Below are 18,541 nucleotides of genomic sequence, written 5' to 3'. Positions count from 1 at the left end.
TACATATAGGTTCCACCTCTGGCATTGTGTGGTACTTTGAGATTAATCCATGCAGTTGTGTTTACAAGTGTTTTTATCCCAGTGTGTGAAGTTTGCTTACCCACCCTTCTGTTGGTAGAGTGTTGTGGCTTTGGACTCATACACACAGAGCTTCTGTGGAGAATGTGGGATAAGTGGTTTGGAAAAGATAGCCTTTTGTTTTCATGTTGATTCAGTTTCATTCTGAATTTCTGCTTAACCTCAACTGTCTATCCTTTGATGGTGGACAGAGGTTTAACTGTATAAGGCAGGCACAGGTACCTATCTTAAAACCCCACCCCATTTGCCTTGTCCTTGGGACAATACGAGATTCCATTTATAGTCTCTTGATAAACTCAGGTTTCCTGGTCATTTGGTGTTAATGGTTCTAGTGGGGCCAACATAAGTGGCACGATCGAGATCAGCGAACATTATGAATATCCAGTGGCCAAATTTCTTTCTATCCTGTGGTTCATGCTTCTCTGATCTTCTGCCCTTCCCCCATGCCCACATTACAATAACCTCCACCATGGATCGTGGACCCATATAAGCGCCATTCTTTTTTTTTTTTTTAATTAGATATTTTCTTTATTTACATGTCATATTTCCCAGTTTCCCCTCTGAAAGAAACACAAAAAAACAACAAGAAAAATCCCCTGTTCCCTCTCCCCTCCCCCTGCTCGCCACCCCACCCTCCCCCACTTACTGGCCCTGGCATTCCCCTACACTGGGGCACAAAACCTTCACAGGGCCAAGGGCCTCTCCTCCCATTGATGAACAACTTGGCCATCCTCTACTATACACATGCTGCCGGAATAAGCGCCATTCTTAAACCAATATCCGCACATGTATTTTTAAAAGTATTTACTTTCTAGCCTAACCTCACAGTCATTCACAATACACAGCATGTGGCTACTGGATACTTTCCCTGTCACCTGCAGAGCTCAGCACTATTGGCTTCAGAGCTTTGGGGTTGATCTCACTTCTCAGGAGTCAGGTGCTCTTTAAAGCAGCAACGCCCAGAAGAGGGAGGCTCAAACCCTGTCCTTCTGAAGATCAGACAGCTCGAACCAGCACTTGCTCCAGTTTACAAAGAAGGGTGTCCCCAAATGGATACAGCTTCTCCACGTAGTAAAAGATCTAGCTATTCCTGGTTTTTTAGGGGCACAGACCTTATTAATTAGGCCACCTAAGGTGGGCCAGACACTAGTAGGCCAACTAAGATGGGCCAGACACTGGCTGATCTCTGGCAGCGGGCGCAGAGACGATGTAGTAGCGCAGTTCCTGAGCGAACCACTGAGCCCCAGTCCTTGTCTGGATCTTTGTCTTTCTCTCCGCCCCTCTGCCCACGTTCAATTAACAGTCTCCTCTAGGTCCCTCCCCACAGCCTCTTCTTAGCACTCGCTGGGCGGGGAGGAAACAGCCGGAGCTTCCCAAGTAGTGCACCTTGTGCATCTATCTCAGGTAGCCTCCTGATGCCTGAGAACAGCTCAGTCGCCAACTGCTGCGCGGCCAGCGGGCTGGCAGCACGCCCTAGCTGGTCCGGGTCAGCGGGAGCAGGGCTCCCTGGGACTCCCCGGGCACCCTGGGTGGCTCCCATGCTATTTACAGTAGTCGTTATCACCACAGCCGTGGACTTCGTGGGGAACCTGCTTGTCATCCTCTCAGTGCTCAGGAACCGCAAGCTGCAGAACGCAGGTGAGTGTAAGCTTCCTTGACACTGAGATCCCACCATGCCCTACCATTGGTTTGAACTCCGAACCTTAGATCCTTAACAGCTCCACACACACCCGGCACCCACGTGTCCTTGTTCTGTCCTCAGTGGCAGGTGTCTCTTTCCATTCATTCATCCAATCCCAGACTTTGGTTCTTTGAAGAAGTCAGGACAAGTTCTGATTTGCTCCTGCGAAGTTAGTCTGGAAGTTGCCCAGGACACTCTTGACACATTAGTGCCAATATGAATGAGCCAGGCTTTTCTTGAGCACTTGTTTGTGGTAGGATGTGAGCTGTAGAATTACACACTGCAGCTACCTATAGCACTTTAACTGTCTCTGTTAGATGGAGCCCCCTTTGGCTGTGGACGCTCCTGACCTGTGACAGACTGCCCTCTCCCTACCTGCCAAGTTGTCTTCATACACTAATTTAAAAGCCTTTGCTGGAAGAGAGACTGAACACTGTATGGACATAAGCAATGGATGGATGCCAGCATTCTGCTAAGCTTTGTGTCAAAAATTCATCTAGTCACTAAAAGATCCAATTCCAAGTAAGAGTGTAATTTAGACATCGCAGGCGTGGCTTCCATCAACACTAGCTTTTCTGAATAAAGACAGGGAAATTGTGGGACACACTGTGAGAACTTAAGCAATGATTTGGCTAACTTATGTGTCAATTCTTAAAATGCTTTTCCTTTGCAATCTATTCCCGTTTCAACTTTTCCCTGCAGGGCAACGAAACCAGAGGCAGGGGTGTGTAAACTCACCTACTGATGGGGTACCGAGATGCCTGGAGGGGATGTCAGTGACACACTGGTTAACTTTGCATGTTAGGACCAACTAAAACGGGAATGGTGTGAAAATAAACAATGGGAAAGCTTTAAACTGCCTTTCTAAGATTCCAGGCTCTTGGCAAAAGCCATTCTTACTAAATTATATAAATGTTTTGGGGAAAGAAGGTGCTGAGAATTTTTATCTATAAAAGAATCTAGGAGCAAAGTGTGAATTTTTAGTCATCCTGTGGGAAACCTAGCATTACTAAGGAGCACAAACTTCACACAGGCACCAGTCACTCTGTTTCCTGGAATATCTTTTCAAGACATCATTGTAGCTTTGGAAAATAAACCTGCAATAGCAAAGAGTTAGCTACCGTTAAAAAACTATGCTTGAGATGTGTGTGTGTGTGTGTGTGTGTGTGTGTGTGTGTGTGTGTGTGTGTATGACTTCATACGCTAAGCAATTTAAAAGCCCTTGCTGGAAGAGCACACACACATACACACACACTCACACTGCCCTAACATTGCAGCCAAACATTCATTTCCTGAACAGAGAGGCAGGTGTTCAGCTGCCCAGGCGTTGTCACTGTGGTTCAGGGTGCCTAGCCCTTCAGGTCCTCATACTTTGCTCCTGGACATGCTGGGTACCCAGAGAAGCCTGTTCAAACCTTAGGCTGTCTGCCGTGAGAGAGATGGTTGAGGAAGTGGTCGCTGCTGCTTCTTGCCTGAGGAAGGTCAGAATCCTGCCCCTTTTCCATCCCACACAGGACTGTCCAACTCTGTGCTCCCCACTGTCCTCAGGAAACCTTCTAGACCTCTGAGTGTGCAGCCAGGCCTGGGGAGAATGTGAAAATGCTGGTGCTTCATCCTATTCCTCCAATCCCCTGCGGCCTGTGCACTAGCACCCAGCACTGGTGAAACAAATTAACCTGCTATCCAGGAGCACTTATTCCTGCCCTGCTGACAACCTGCATAGTCATACAATTCAATCAGTGCTTGCTTGCTTACTTTCCTTTTCTTTCCTCCTCCTCCCTTTCCTCCCTCTCTCCTGCCCCTCCCCCTCCTCTTTATCCTCCTTTTTGTGCTAGGAATAGAGCAAAGAATCATATCCATGCTAGACAAGTATTCCCTGTGTGCCTTATGCCCAACCCTTGTTTTATGACTGTTGGCTTTATTGGTGACAGTCATTTTTTTTTAAATGTAGTGTTATCTTAAACTAAATGACCATGGTAAAGTGATATTTCAAAATGCTCTGAAAACCTGCATCCATTTGAAAAGTCAGCACCTATTCACTCTTTACTGGTCATTTTTAAACTGAAGATGTTATCTTTACCTCAAGAACAACTTCCCTCGGGCTTTGTATACTCCTTTGTTCCCTAAATCTGTAAATACTGTATTACTTATTTTTCCACTGATATGAAAAAAAAAATCATGGAAAAAAAGGCAACATAAGGAAGGAAAGGAAGCATCATTGCTTTGGCTCATGGTTTGAGGGTGCAGTCCGTCATGCTGGGGAGGGCATGGCCGCAGGAGCCTCAGGCAGGCGGGCACACTGTCTCAGTCAGGAACCAGGAAAAGCTCAATACTGGTTCTCAGCTCAGGTGCCTTTTTGTATTTGGTCTGGAAATCACTGCATAGATTGTTGCTGCCCACCTTTAAAGTGTGTCTTCCCACATCAGTTAACTCAATCTAAAACATCTATGTCCAGCAGACATGCCCAGAGGTTTGTATCCTGGGTCATTCTAGGTCTTGTCAGGTTGACAGTCAATATCAATCATCATAAAAATTCTAACTACGCATATGAAGAACATTCATTTCCAGCAACCAAGATGTGTAGCCCACCTGAGGTTCCAGCATGCTTCGCAGGAGACATGAGGACTCCTTACTGACTGTCACAAGATCAGCTCCATTATAGGATCTGTTGGAGCAGGTGGGGGGACTTGGGGACGAGGGGGTAGATTCAGGGAACTGACCACTGAGAGAACAGTCAGGTATGTGTCATCCTTTCTATAAGCCAGAGCCTTGCCCACAGTGCCTTGTCACCTCACATTATGCTTCCTGGGGGCAATAGAAGCCCAAAATGTGCCTCATGCTGTCCTTGGAAGCCCACATCTGGATTAGTCACAAAGGCCCACCTGCTCTAGCTCCTAGGTGGCTGGAGTCCCTCAGCAGCCTCAGCTGCACCACAGTCTCTAAAACTTGCTCACCGTTGCCTCTCAGTGCCTCCTTGATACTGTGTCTTGAACCACCCTAAGCTGTCTCAAAGGCTGGGGCAGACAGCTCCATGAGTAAGGTGGTTGATGTGCAGATATGAGAGAATCAGAGTTCAGATCTCTAGCATCCACATAAATGCTGGGTGGGCATGGTGGCCTACCTGTAATACCAGCACTCTGGAAGCAGAGACAGGATCCTTGAAGCAAGCTGGTTAGCCAAACCAGCTGAATCAATGAACTCCAAGTTCAACAAGTTCTCTTACCTCACTCAATATGTAAAATGGAAGACAACCAAGGACACTGATGTCAAGCTTTTGTCTACACAGATACACACACACACACACACACACACACACACACACACACACACACACACACAGAGCCTATAACCGTAAGGTTCTTGCTACCACCACCACTATATAGTCCCCAACACAAAAGCCTAGGGAATGCCACCACCCTCTGTGCATCCCACCACTATCTCCTCTCAAACAGCATTTAGGAACACACAGCAATGTTTCTCACCCTTTGCTCTGTCAGCGATACACCCTGAGTTACTGGTTACCAGTCAGGAGCCATGATCTGACAATGGAGTTTTGCTCTCAGTTGTCGTGAACAGGTGATTTAGAAGGTGGCACAAGTGAGTGGACACTGTCATGTCTGAGGTATTTCATCGTTTGTAAAGCAGCAAGGCCTCAGTGGCTGACAATGTCCTAAGTCCACATGCAATGTCTGTTCTTCCACACTACTGCTTCTCTCAGGGACCTGTGGTACTCGAGGCTCTTTTCATCCCTTATACAGATCCAGGGCCTTCCTGGGAGGTGCAAGTGGCTGTCCTTCCCCACTGGTACTGTGCAGGGAAGGTTGCCATGCCAAGCCCCTTCCCTATAAGGAAGCATAGCACATGAAACCAGAATAAGGTGGGTGGCCCTGTACAAAGGTACTTTGAAGGCCTGGAAGGAAATGATTAGTAGGCTTATGGCCCCTGTCCCCAGGAGGAGAGAGAATGAGGAAATCCACTCCAATCAGACTTAACCCGCCACCAGCCACTCACCAAGATGCCACTTGCCCTCAGCTGTGTCTGTTGCTGAGCTTGTGGACAGAGTGTTAGGGGTTTGACATCAGCTGAAGAACTAGCCAGACTGCCCTGGCCTCCCTTCCTCAGGTGTGTGAGATCTCCATCTTCACATTTCAGATGTGAGCACCTTATTAGCTTTTCACTGAGCAAAAATTAATGCTTTTTTTTAAAAGTCTATAGTTGTGCCTTTAGCTGCATAAGGAGGAGAACTCTTAGTCCTCACTCGTTCTTTCTGCAGAGTTCTCAGCTTCCTGGGGACTTAGACATTCTTCTGTCTAACTGCCTTCACTCCCAAAGCATTGACTTCCATACCTAGACAAGACATCCTGCAGAACATAGTCTGCCATGACTGTGGCATCTGCAACTCACAGTGTAAAATGTGTATAGCTAAACAGGTAAAAGTTAGGGAGCAAATGCTTGGTGAGGTTTATACCTTCTTTATTGTCTTTAGTCATCAGGACTATTGCAGGTAAGATCGGGTGCAACATCTTACTTATGTAAAGTTCCCAAGAGAATTAAATCACCCAACTTCACATGTGTTAGGACACATCCCCTTCAAGACCTGGCACATGACTCTATACCTCATGTCTTACCTCATGGGAAAATCCTACTTCGACTCATAAGCCAAATGTTCAGTTCTTTCAATACAACTGATAATAAGACAAGAACAATACTCATAAATAATAGTTGGCGTTATTGTGACGATTAACATCATCAAGTAGGCAGAATCAAGGAGACAAACCTTTGGGCAGACCTATGAGGGAGTTTCTTGATTAAGTTAATTGAGGTGGGAAGATTCATCTGTGGGTGGTTCCATATCATGGGCTGTAAATAAAAAGAAAGTGATCATTCAGCTCCTTTAGCTTCCCGACTGAGAATGAAATGTGATCCATTGCTTCAAGCCCCTTCTACCAAGTCTTCCCTACCATAATGGACTGTACCTAGGAAGTGTAATCTATAATAGACCTCTGTCTATTTTTGTCACAGAAGCAGAAAGGCAACTAAAGCAGCAAAGTATTTTTCCTGTGTCAGACAGAAATCTTCATTTGAGAAAGAGAAAAGGGAAGAGGATGAATGGTTGATAGGAGGGAAGAAAGAAGAGTGTACATGATGCACTTCAATGAAAATCTACATATGAAACCAATAGGTAGATACAAAAATATACACTAATAAGAACAGGAGAAGAGAAAATAGCTACTAAATTTTAAAATTCTAAAATCCCTCATCCAATGATTATCCCCATGCAAATATCACTCCATCTCTCATTCCTTGAAGTCAAAGCTGATTGGGAGAACAGGCAATAGACCACCATTTTATTCTCCTGCAAAGAGCAAAACTCACCCACCTGATGTCTTGGCTGGCCTCACTGCCGGGTTCTGCTGTGTCCTGTTTCTGCCCTTCACTTGTGATGAACATCCCTTCTATGCCCTTGTCAACTTTCTCATCTTCTGGTTCTTTCTCCAGCCTTCTGTTGCAGACTCATATAACCTGGTATCTGTTCCTTCATCTAGAAGATAGAAAATTATCTGGTTAAACTTACAGGATTCTTACAAGAAGCACCGAGTGCACGCCACGGAGTCTGGCAGCACATTCGTTGTTGTTCTGCTGTTACAGTTGCATTTGTTAAAGTAATAAGATGACACTCATCCTGGTTCCCAAATGATCTCTTTCCATCATTGTGGGATAATGCTCACTGACACCCTACCAGATATTCTTTTCAAATGGATGCTTCACACAGTCTTAAATATGTCTTCTTTCTTTAAGGTTTCAAAATATCATCTTTGGTATTTTCCAGTACACTATTAATTTATTTAACCAAAGCAAAAACAGTTTTATCTTAGCCTTCCTAGGAGTCATCCTGACACCCTGAGGGTTTTTCATAAATAATAGAACTTTGAAAGAAGATAATTTCTGCCCTCCAGGAATTTGAGAATCTAATTAGGAGATTACCTTAAATTCATTCATGGCTTCCGTACTTGTAAAGAAACCAAATTATTAATAAAGTATTTGTTCAATCTTTTCAAAACTACTTATACTCAACATGTTATTAGAATGCTTCACATGATTCATGTTGATATCACTATGGCTAATAACCTTTCATGGTAAGATCCTGTTTGAGTTACACTGCCTTTCTTAGATGGAAGCAATCTTGTTGACATGTTTTTGGGAATTGTTCTGCTTGACCAGCACCATCCTTTTTATTGTCTGATTTAGAAACTTCTATTCTTCCAACCTCCTTGCTCTGGCATGGACTACCTTGACCAGTGTTCCTCTGTGTTGGTACATAATGGTATGTCTTTCTTTGAGCATGCCATGGCCTTCCTGGTTACGAGAGAGAGAGAGAGAGAGAGAGAGAGAGAGAGAGAGAGAGAGAGAGAGAGAGAGAGAGGAGAGGGAGAGGGAGAGAGGGAGAGGGAGAGGGAGAGGGAGAGGGAGAGAGAGAGCATAATATATGGTCTATTTTGATGAATGATGAAGGAAAACTGATCGGAAGGTAGTTAACCTCGAAAGCATAGCCATCTGTGGACTTCTCTTACTGTCCTGTGTTTTCATTTGTTGGCTGTCTTCTCTGTGAGGGGATGCCCTTGGGTTGCTCATCACCTATCACTAAGCCCTTAGCACAGTCAGAACTGCTATGAGGAGATTCTCATGAGTACCTGCCAAATAAATGACTGACTAGAAGCTCAGTGTCAAAGGTCATTTTAAACACAAGTAAACTCTTCAGATTTCAGGAGGTGAACAAAGAGGCTAGGGATACAGAGGTCACTTTGCCTTTCCGAGTTCTCTCTGATGGAGACGAGGTAAGAAAAGATTAAAGTGGGGGGTGTGCTGTATCGTGAACAGTGGAGGGGTTCTACTTCAAAGAATGCAGCCCCCACTGTGGCAGCCCCTTCCCACGCTCAGACCTTGTCTGACAGAGGCAGGCAGAATGAGTCACTCTAAGGTTTGTACATGAACGTTCATTACAAACCATTGCACAAGATGAGGAGCAGAGCTGCATGCAGGCTGATTGATTTCTCACCTGGGTGGGGAAGAAATTGATGTAGCAGGGGTCTCCTCTTGAATCTCATCCAGAGTGACTCCAGCATCTCAGCATCTCTCAGATGGGAGACACCATAAGATCCGTAGTCACCTAATTGAGACTCATTCCAAGAAAGCTAGAAGACAGTAGGACCACTGGGCAGATGACTCTCCAGCAGGGACTGGTGGATTTCAGCCTTTTAGGAACAGCTGGCTTAATAGGGGAGAGTAATTGAATCACTTTCCACGTGGAGCTAATGCGTTCTGCTCGCTATTTACAAGCTGTTTGCAGCCTCTGGGGAATTATTAGGGGACAAGCCACATTAACACAGCAGTGCTTGCCTTAGCTTTCCCAGGGAAGCAGCTGGTAGAGCTGGCACCAGCTTCTAGCCAGTTTTGACTTTTTCTGCTCACGTTTGTACATGCCAAGAACCTGTTTGCCGTCCATCCTGAAATTGTCAGGACCTGTAGCAACCAACTTTCCTGTGTTAGTGAAAGAAAATATTCTTTATGAAAAACAGCACTTAAGAAGTGTTGGGGGTGGTCTCCAGTAGAAAAGAGGGTATTGATGAAGAGGTCACAGAGAAAGTCCAACAACTGTCCAAATGCCTGTGACCAGAACTAAGTATATCTCAGGCAGCTCCAACCTCCAGCATCTCCTCCAAACTTCTAAAGGAGCCTTAAAATCCCAGAACTGAACTTAGTTGTGGTCCTAAGCTGAAGCCAAGAAACATGGAACAGGACGTGGTCTCTGCAGTTTGAGCCGATACATCAGCAGCTTTTCTAGTTGCTAGGACAAAATACCAGACACTGGCAACCTGGGCAAGAAAAGGTCTGGCTCACTGACTGTTTGAGGGTGCAGCTCGTCATGGTGGAGAAAGCATAGTGGCAAAGCCATGACAGGCAATCACACTGCAGTGGAAGTCAGGGGGCAGAGCGTGGTGAATGCTGCCTTCTCTCCTATTCAGTCTAAGATCCAAGCACACTGCACTCCTCTGTCCTATAACAACAGGATGCATTTTGTCACATGGCCAAAAAGATTTAAAGACCGTGTCCCATGTATTCTGTGACACTGGGAAATCTTTCCCATGGACAGCCTGCTGTCTGTCTTTTGAGCACACAGCAAGTGCTCAGAAAACACAGGGCTTGGTGGGGGGTGGGGGGTGTTAGGGAAGCTCATGCCCTCAGCTTCATGTTGAAATCCTTCAGGTTCCTGGTGCTATGCTCACAATGCCCCGATGTTCTCAGACAGCAAAGCTGGAGGAACAGAGGCTGGCTTTCAAGCTATGTTCCTGGATGACTATGTGGCTTCCTGGGGCTCTGGCTGATTGGGCTGATGACATTGAGGAGGGCTCCATTCAGAGGAGAAAGCTCAGAAAGCCAGGGAATGTGCAGGCAGAGGAGGAACTGGCAGCACCCCTTTCCTCCAGTGCTTTGAGACAAGAGGAGGACAGTTGGGTCTTTGTGTGTCTGGGGGTTTCTTTTGCCATGATAAAACGCTATAACCAAAAGCAACATGAGGAGAAAAGGGTTTATTTTAGATTCCATGTTCTGTTCACAGTTTTTTTATGAAGGGACATCAAAGTAGAAACTGAATTAGGAACCTGAAGGCAGGAACTATAGCAGAAGCCATTGAGGAATGTTGCTAACTGTCTGGCTTGCTCCCCATGGCTCAGTTGCTTTGTTTGTTCGCTTGATAGATTGATTGGTTTTTCTTTTTTGTTTATTTGAATACTTTTAAAATTATATTTTTATTCACTTTACATCCTGATCACAACCCCCCTGCTCCTTTCTTTCTTCCCAGTCCTGTCCTTACAGATCTCTCCTCCATTGCTCCCACCCCTTCTCTTCAGAAAAGGATAGCTCCCCCTTGGACATCACCCTACCCTGGAATATCTAGTTCCAGCAGGTCTAGGCATATCCTATCTCACTGAGTCCCAACCAGGCAGTCCAAATGGTGGGGAAGGGGACCCAATGACAGGGAATAGAGACAGAGACGGCCCCTACTCCACTTATTAGTGAAACCACATGACGACCAAGCTGCACATTTGCTATAGATGTATAGGGGTTGTAGGGCCAGATCCCTCCATGTTCCCCAGTTGGTGGCCCAGGCTCTATGAGCCCCCATGGTCCCAGGTTAGTTGACTCTGTGGGTCTTCTTGTGATGTCCTTGACCTCTCTGACTTGTTCACTTCTATCCTCAACTCTTACACAAGACTCCCCAAGCTCTGTCTGATGTTTGGCTGTGGGTCTCTGCATCTGCTCCATCCACTGATGGATGAAGCCTCTCAGGAGACAGTTATGCTAGGCTCCTATTTGCAAGCATAGCAGAGTATCATAAACAGTGCCAGGGATTAGCTCTCTTACATGGGATGGGACTCAAGTAGGGGCAGTCATTGGTTGACTCTTCCCTCAGTCTCTGCTCACAACCTGCTCTTGCTGGGCCCTCACCCATCACTCATGAACCAAGGAAATGCCCCCACAGACTTGCTTGTAAGCCTATAGGCCAATCTTAAGGGAGCGTTTTTTCAATTAAGATTCCCTCTACCCAGATATGTCTAGGCTTGTGTCAAGTTGACAAAAACCAACCAGGACACCATGCCTCTGTTCCTGTCCTGGAAGCAGTTATTTGATAATACCCACTCCCCTGGCCATTGTTCTCATTACACCTACCATAAGGTAGGGTGATTATCAATGCTTTGCAAGCTATAAAGGAAAGCACGTGAGAACCTGGTAGACAAGCTCAGATGCAATCTGAACCCTCTATTCTGTCTCTAAATGGCATTTGATTTCCACTGCCAGTGCTGATCAAAGTGGTTCAGAGAAAGACAAAATGTCATGTCCATGTCTGTGTAATGTGTGTGTGTGTGTATGTGTGTGTGTGTTTAGATACAAGAGTAAGTATGGTAAGTATGGGTATAGAAGCCAGAGACAAACCTTGGGTACCTTCCCTGTATTCTCAGGTACCATCTACCATATATCTTCAGACAGGATCTGTTATTAATGTGGAACTCACTGATTAGGCTAGACTGGGTAGTTGGTGAGCCCCAGGGAGCTACCTGTCTTTCCCTGGAATTTTAAGAATTATCACCATGCCTGACTTTGTTTTCTTTTTAAAGTGTGGGTTCTGCAAATCAAACTTGGATCCTCATGCTTGAGGTGCAAGCATTTTACCCAAATGTATGTCCCCTGTCACCCAAAGTAATGATCAGGAGTTGTAGGACCCCCTACTGACTACTGCTCTGTGTTTCCTGTTTCAGGTAATTTGTTTGTGGTGAGTCTGGCCTTGGCTGACCTGGTGGTAGCCTTGTACCCTTACCCACTGATCCTTGTGGCCATTATCCATGATGGTTGGGTCCTTGGGGAGGCCCACTGCAAGGCCAGTGCCTTTGTGATGGGCCTGAGTGTCATTGGCTCTGTCTTCAACATCACAGCCATTGCCATCAACCGCTACTGGTGCATCTGTCACAGTGCCACCTATCACCGGGTATGCAGTCATTGGCATGCTCCCGTCTACATCAGCCTCGTCTGGCTCCTCACTCTGGTGGCTTTGGTGCCCAATTTCTTTGTGGGGTCTTTAGAGTATGACCCACGCATCTATTCCTGCACCTTCATCCAGACAGCCAGCACACAGTACACTGCAGCTGTGGTGACCATCCACTTCCTCCTTCCAATCGCTGTGGTGTCCTTCTGCTACCTGCGAATCTGGGTACTGGTGCTCCAGGCCCGAAGGAAGGCCAAGGCTGAGAGGAAGCTGCGTCTGAGACCCAGTAATTTGCGCAGTTTCCTAACCATGTTCGCAGTATTTGTGGTTTTTGCTATATGTTGGGCCCCCCTCAACTGTATTGGCCTTGCAGTGGCCATCAACCGAGAGGCAATGGCTCTCCAGGTCCCAGAAGGGCTCTTTGTCACCAGTTACTTCCTAGCTTACTTTAACAGCTGCCTTAATGCCCTCATTTATGGGCTTCTGAACCAGAACTTCCGCAGGGAGTACAAGAGCATCCTCTCGGCCCTCTGGAACACTGGGCACTGCTTCCAGGATCCTTCCAGAGGCTGCCTTACTGCGGAGTTGCAGGGCCCGGTGCCACCTGCTGCCAGGGCTACCTTGCCTGTCCAGAAAGACGCTCTCTAGCCTGCATTCAGCTCGGTGGACCTAGTAGCAAACCTGTGCAATGAGCAGAGTGGAGTCGCTGTCAGTGCTGCGCAACAACATGCTCACGCTGATTCCTACAACTGGTGAACTCAACTGACTACTAGTGCAAACCTGCAGACACTCCTACTGGCAGATTAGGCACTGGATTCCAGTTGGCTAGGGCAGAAGTCAAGCCCTACCTATGAGAAGTCATTTTCCCTGCCACCTTGATCTGTTAAGAGATCTCTTTTGATTACCTGTGCTGAAAGATCAAAATCTGCAGTATTGAAGGTGAGTGACTTCCAGGGACCTATCAATTTTTCCTACATATCATGAATGCACTATACCATATACTGTATCCATACACACTACAACATATACACCAAATGCATACCATTTACACCAGATATACACCATACACACTCACCTGCCATGTGCATATATACACAGCATATACCACATAAACAACAAACACCACACATATGCACACCACATACATATTTATCAGACATACACCACACTCATATACAGAAGGAACATACACATAAAACACTTATACCACATACATACAAAACATATGCCATATACATTCACAACACGCAAATAGCATACATGCATATTACACTGTTTTCTGAAGATATTGAGTATGCTTGGTGAGCATGGTCCAGCAGGAGAACCATGATGCCTACCCTGTGGGAGACCAGTTTGTTAAAAGACTGGTATCAGCAAAAGTTTAAGGGTGTTTTCTTTGCACTGTCACTGTGCTAAATGCTTGATATGCATTATCATATCTAGTCCTCTCAAAATTCTTGAAATAATACTATTATGTGTTTGTATAGTAAGAAACTGAAACACAAAGAACTGACCTGATTGGCTGAGTCTGAAGAGCTGCTAAGTTCAGAGGTAGATGTGAGAGAGCCTTTCAGCACCCGACTCTGCCCCTGCTGACCTTGGGAAAAGTGACCGAGGTGCACTGAGTTGGGTTAAGTACTTTAACCATGCATGTGATCCACTGGGAGGCAGGATAGTTACCTCAGCTAGCCACAGGGCTTCCCTGGAGGCAGACCCAGGGGATCCTGATGTGCTGCCAGCTTAGCATTAATTACAATATTACTGCCCTGCAGTGGGAGAAATTCAAGCTGGGCTGAATGCTTAGTGACCTAGTTACCTGGACATTCCTTTAAAATGTGAATTCCCTGGAGCCTGCCAATGTTTCAGGTGTGGAAGTCTGATATTAGAGATCTACTAGGGGATGATTGGGGATATGGGTGGCACCATCAGTGACTGAGAGCAGATATTTCCAATTAGGCAACTTCAAGGTTCACACTTCAGTCTGACGGAGCCCCCAGAAATGCCGCAGTCCTCAGGTTCCTTGCACTCCATGTGCTTTCTAGGCTCTGGGAGGAGGTTGAGACTGACCTGCTTAGGCAGATGTAGCTCTGTCCTCTACTTCCTCCCTCCAGACACCAAACATAGAGATTTCCTGTGACCACAGCTTTGGAAAAGAGGGAGTCATCACTTTCTTGTCATCAGGGTAAAGAGAACCAGAGACACTGGTAGGCTAAGAAAATGAAGGGATGCTGTATTCCTTCTGCTATATTTACTGGGGGGTATGCACATACAGTTAGCTCTAAGAGACAGATGATCACTAGTCCTCCAGGTCCTGGCATGGAAGTGAAATAACCAGAACCCTGTCTTGTGTCCTTAGGTTTTGAGACCAGTATCCCAGAGAACAAAGGAATGTGGGGAGAGCCAGAGCATCAAGCAATGTTCATCCGCCATGGAATGGTCTCAGACCACTGGACCTGAGTTTAAATACAGGCAGTTCTCTTCAAACAGTGAGGAGATGAATCACGTTCTGCTTGATGGACTCAACAGTCTCTGCAGAGATGCTTCCCAGCCATTTTCCTTCTCTGATCTTTCTTGGAATGCCTCCATTTTGAGAAGTTTCCTCTTTAGGAAACCCTCAGCCTTCAAGGGACTTCAAGTTCAGGTGCAGACTTCTGACTGGTTGACATAGATGGTCATCCACCATTTTGGCCTCCATGGATCATGACACATACACACACACACACACACACACACACACACACACACACACACACATACACCTTGTCAGAGACATGTTTGGGACAAAGATATTCACAAAAGCCTAACAATTTTTCCTTAATAAATTATAGTCAACCATATGCAAGAAAAAAAATGAGCTAAAATCAGAACTGTTTAAATTGTTTGAAGTGGGTGGGAGGATTTTAAGACAGGATCTCATATTGTCCAAGCTGACCTTGAATTTGGTATGTAGCCAACGCTTACCTTGATTCTTCTGCCTCCTCTACTTCCTGAGTGCTGGAATTACAAGCAGGATTGCTTCTACACCTGGCTCAGAGGAGCAAGTTTTAAAGTAGGTCTTGTGCTTAGTGAAGTATGAGCTCAGTGTTGTACGGCATAGCACGAGGAAACTTCCATGTGCAAAGCCCAAAGCATACACCCACTGAGTGAGCATGAGCTACCTTCTCCCCATAATCCTCTGTCTGGCTTTGGGGAGTGATTCAGGGAATCCTCTGGCACTGGTTCATGCAGCACTTGCCCTTCTGTAACTGGACTCTTTCATATGGGATAATGTCCTCCATGTTCCTTTGTATTATAGTGAGATTTTGTTCCTGTGTAAAGAGGAATAACCTACATTTACACTCATCGAACTACCACTGTAACCCAGAAACCACAGTTCTGAGAGTTCAGCAAGAGGAACTGAAGCCAATATCTCACTGACTTACGTGCACTCCTGTGTCTGTGGTGATACTGTTCAAAATGGCTCAAAAGTGAAAACATCTGCTGTATCCAAATGTTCCAATACCACTAGACACTTAGATGAATTTCAAGTGCTGGTTCCATTCTTAGTGTTTTGGGGGAATGTGTATGTTGTGTGTCAAATGGCTGCATGACTTTAGTCCAGCAAAAGTGCTGATACTCCAGTCTCCACACCCCCTTGCTAATACAGGCCAGGGGTTTCACTTTCAACCTTTTCATAACAGCCACCATCCTAAAAGATAGGATGTGACTGTGGCTTCTATTTGAATTTACTAACTCTCAGTGGTTCTGAGCACCATTTTGGAGCCCTGTTGCTCTTTTGTACATGTATTCAAGTTCAGCTCTAGACTGAATATTTATATACTCCTATATTTGAAAGCCCAGTTTCCAGTGTGCATGGATGCAGAGGAGTCTCTGCAGAAAGCAAATAGGTCACAGGGGCAAAGAACCAGTGATTAAGATTATCACTGTTCTTCCTATGGGGTTGCAAATCCCTTCAGCGCCTTCAGTGCTTCCCCTAACTCCCCCATTGGGGTCCCCTTGCTCAGTCCAATGGTTGGCTGCAAGCATCCACATCTGTATTGGTAAGGATCTGGCAGAGCCTCTCAGGAGACATCCATATCAGGCTCCTGTCAGCAAGCACTTCTTGGCATCAGCAATAGAGTCTGAGTTTGGTGGCTGCATATGGGGTGGATCCCCAGGTAGAACAGTCTCTGGATGGCCTTCCCTTCAGTCTCTGCTCCACTTTTTGTCCCTGTATTTCCTTTACACAGAACAGCAATATTAGCCAACCAGACCATGCAGAGCTCCCAAGGACTAAACCATCACCCAACGAGTACGCATGGAACGACCCGTGACTCCTGCTAAATATGTAGCAGAGGATGGCTTTAGGTGGCATCAGTGGGAGGGGAGGGCCTTGGTCCTGCAAAGGTCTGATGCCCCAGCACAAGGGAATAGCAGGGCCCTGAGGTGGGAGTGGGTTCCTGGATACATGGGGGAGTACACTCATAGAAGCAGGGGGAGGGATGGAATAGGGGGAAGGGAGATATCATTAGAAATGTAAATAAATAAAATAACCAATAATAAAAAAAAGATTGTCACTCTTATAGACTGATGCTCTGAGAGCTGACTGCCTCCTCTGTCTCAAGAGCTCATGTGAGAGGAATCATCTGTAGATAAGAACTGAGTCTCACCAGATGCCAAACTGCTGTGCCTGGATTGTGGGTGAAACTAACTTCTGTGTTTTTTAAGGCACAAAGTCTGTGGTATTTTATAATAGCTGCTAAGCCAAATGAAATAAAGTTCTCTCTCTCTCTCTCTCTCTCTTTCTCCCACACCCCCCCTCTCTAAATTTTTGGATGTCTGGGTTTGGTTTTGGGTTTGGTTTTGCAATTGATTTGTGGGAGTTTTTAAAATAAGATGCCAGTTTACTTTTGAAAAGCAATATTTACACACATGTACATACATTCTTTAATGATCAGGGTAATTAGCAAACATAACCATCACCTCAAAGTCTCACTTTTTTTGTGTTAAGACCACTCAGATTTATTCTATTTTGATATATGCAACAATTATTATTACGTATTGTAACCTCACTGTGCACCAGAGCCCCAGAGCGCCCCTTGCTCAGTGGTGGCATTGCACCATTGACCTACAGGCCTCCCTGGAGCTTCTTTACTGCTTACAGATAGTAACTCCTTCTGGGATGACTGGTTTCCAGGGCATCGATCCCATTCCCTGGCATATTTGTTCAATTTATTTTCTTTGGTCTGCAAATAATTTCCTGTTTGATACCTTCTTATCTACTTTGGTTTTGTTGTTTATATTTTTTATATCATGTCAAAGAAATGATTGTTCATACCAATGAAACTCCCTCACCCCTCACACACATTTTTCTTTAGGAGTTTTATACCCCCAGATCTCTTATATTTAAGTCTGGCCCATTTGGAGTTGACATATTCCATGTCATGGCATAGAAGAGCAGCCTAAAGGATGAGGAAACACCATGTTCATACATAAATAAAAAAATAATAAAGTGATCATGACAGCATCCTAGAATGTTGGGTTATGACCAGGAGATCAAACCAACAAGGAAAAGCTCATGAGGCCTCATCCCTACACAAAGAATGATGGGAACTGGAATCATTTGAGATGAGGAAAGGTGGTCCTCCTGGAGAAGAGCACATTAATTGGTTGTCCAGTGCCTAGTACCAAAAGGTCAGTTCTGAAAACATACATACAAGTAAAATTACATAGATAGAGCATGTTATACTTAGGAAATATGTAAGTGTGTGTATATATATATATATATATATATATATGTATATATATATCAACACTAATGAGAATATATAATACTAATAAAATATATATGTATACACACACACACATATATATGTATATATATACATATATATATATATATATATATATATACTCAGCTTCTCATTAGTATATATATATATATATATGAGAAGCTAGCAAATGATTTGCCTCTTGATAAAACCATGCTAACAGACATCAGAATTATTGTTTCAAATGCTAAGGAACCTATGAAACTAGTAACAGATAATAAATGTTTAGTTAGATAACTAGTCTTAATGCAAACACATATAAATATCTCTGTTGTAACTCCTTATTTAATTTATGATTTGTATTTATGTTTGAGCTTGTTGTGAACTTTGGAAAAAACATGCTTGGATTATACCATGTGATCATGTATCCTAAAAAAGTACAAGAACTAGGAATGATGACAAAAAGAGCAGAAGAGAAGCAGAATAGAAGCA

At 44.9% G+C, this 18,541-nt stretch overlaps 1 protein-coding gene across 1 annotated transcript; it reads left to right on the top strand.

Annotated features, from left to right (window-relative positions):
• Positions 1-1,405: 1,405 nt before the first annotated feature.
• Positions 1,406-15,039, top strand: Mtnr1b (melatonin receptor 1B). The gene is made up of 3 exons (XM_031344431.1): positions 1,406-1,716; positions 12,076-13,238; positions 14,656-15,039. Exons 1-2 carry the CDS (start codon positions 1,494-1,496, stop codon positions 12,945-12,947), a joined length of 1,095 nt encoding a protein of 364 aa, XP_031200291.1. The 5' UTR covers positions 1,406-1,493; the 3' UTR covers positions 12,948-13,238; positions 14,656-15,039.
• Positions 15,040-18,541: the final 3,502 nt, after the last annotated feature.

Source organism: Mastomys coucha, unplaced genomic scaffold, assembly GCF_008632895.1.
Source record: "Mastomys coucha isolate ucsf_1 unplaced genomic scaffold, UCSF_Mcou_1 pScaffold23, whole genome shotgun sequence".
NCBI lineage: Eukaryota > Metazoa > Chordata > Mammalia > Rodentia > Muridae > Mastomys > Mastomys coucha.
Note: the sequence above shows the minus strand (reverse complement) of the source record. Positions and strands in the feature narration are given on the sequence as shown.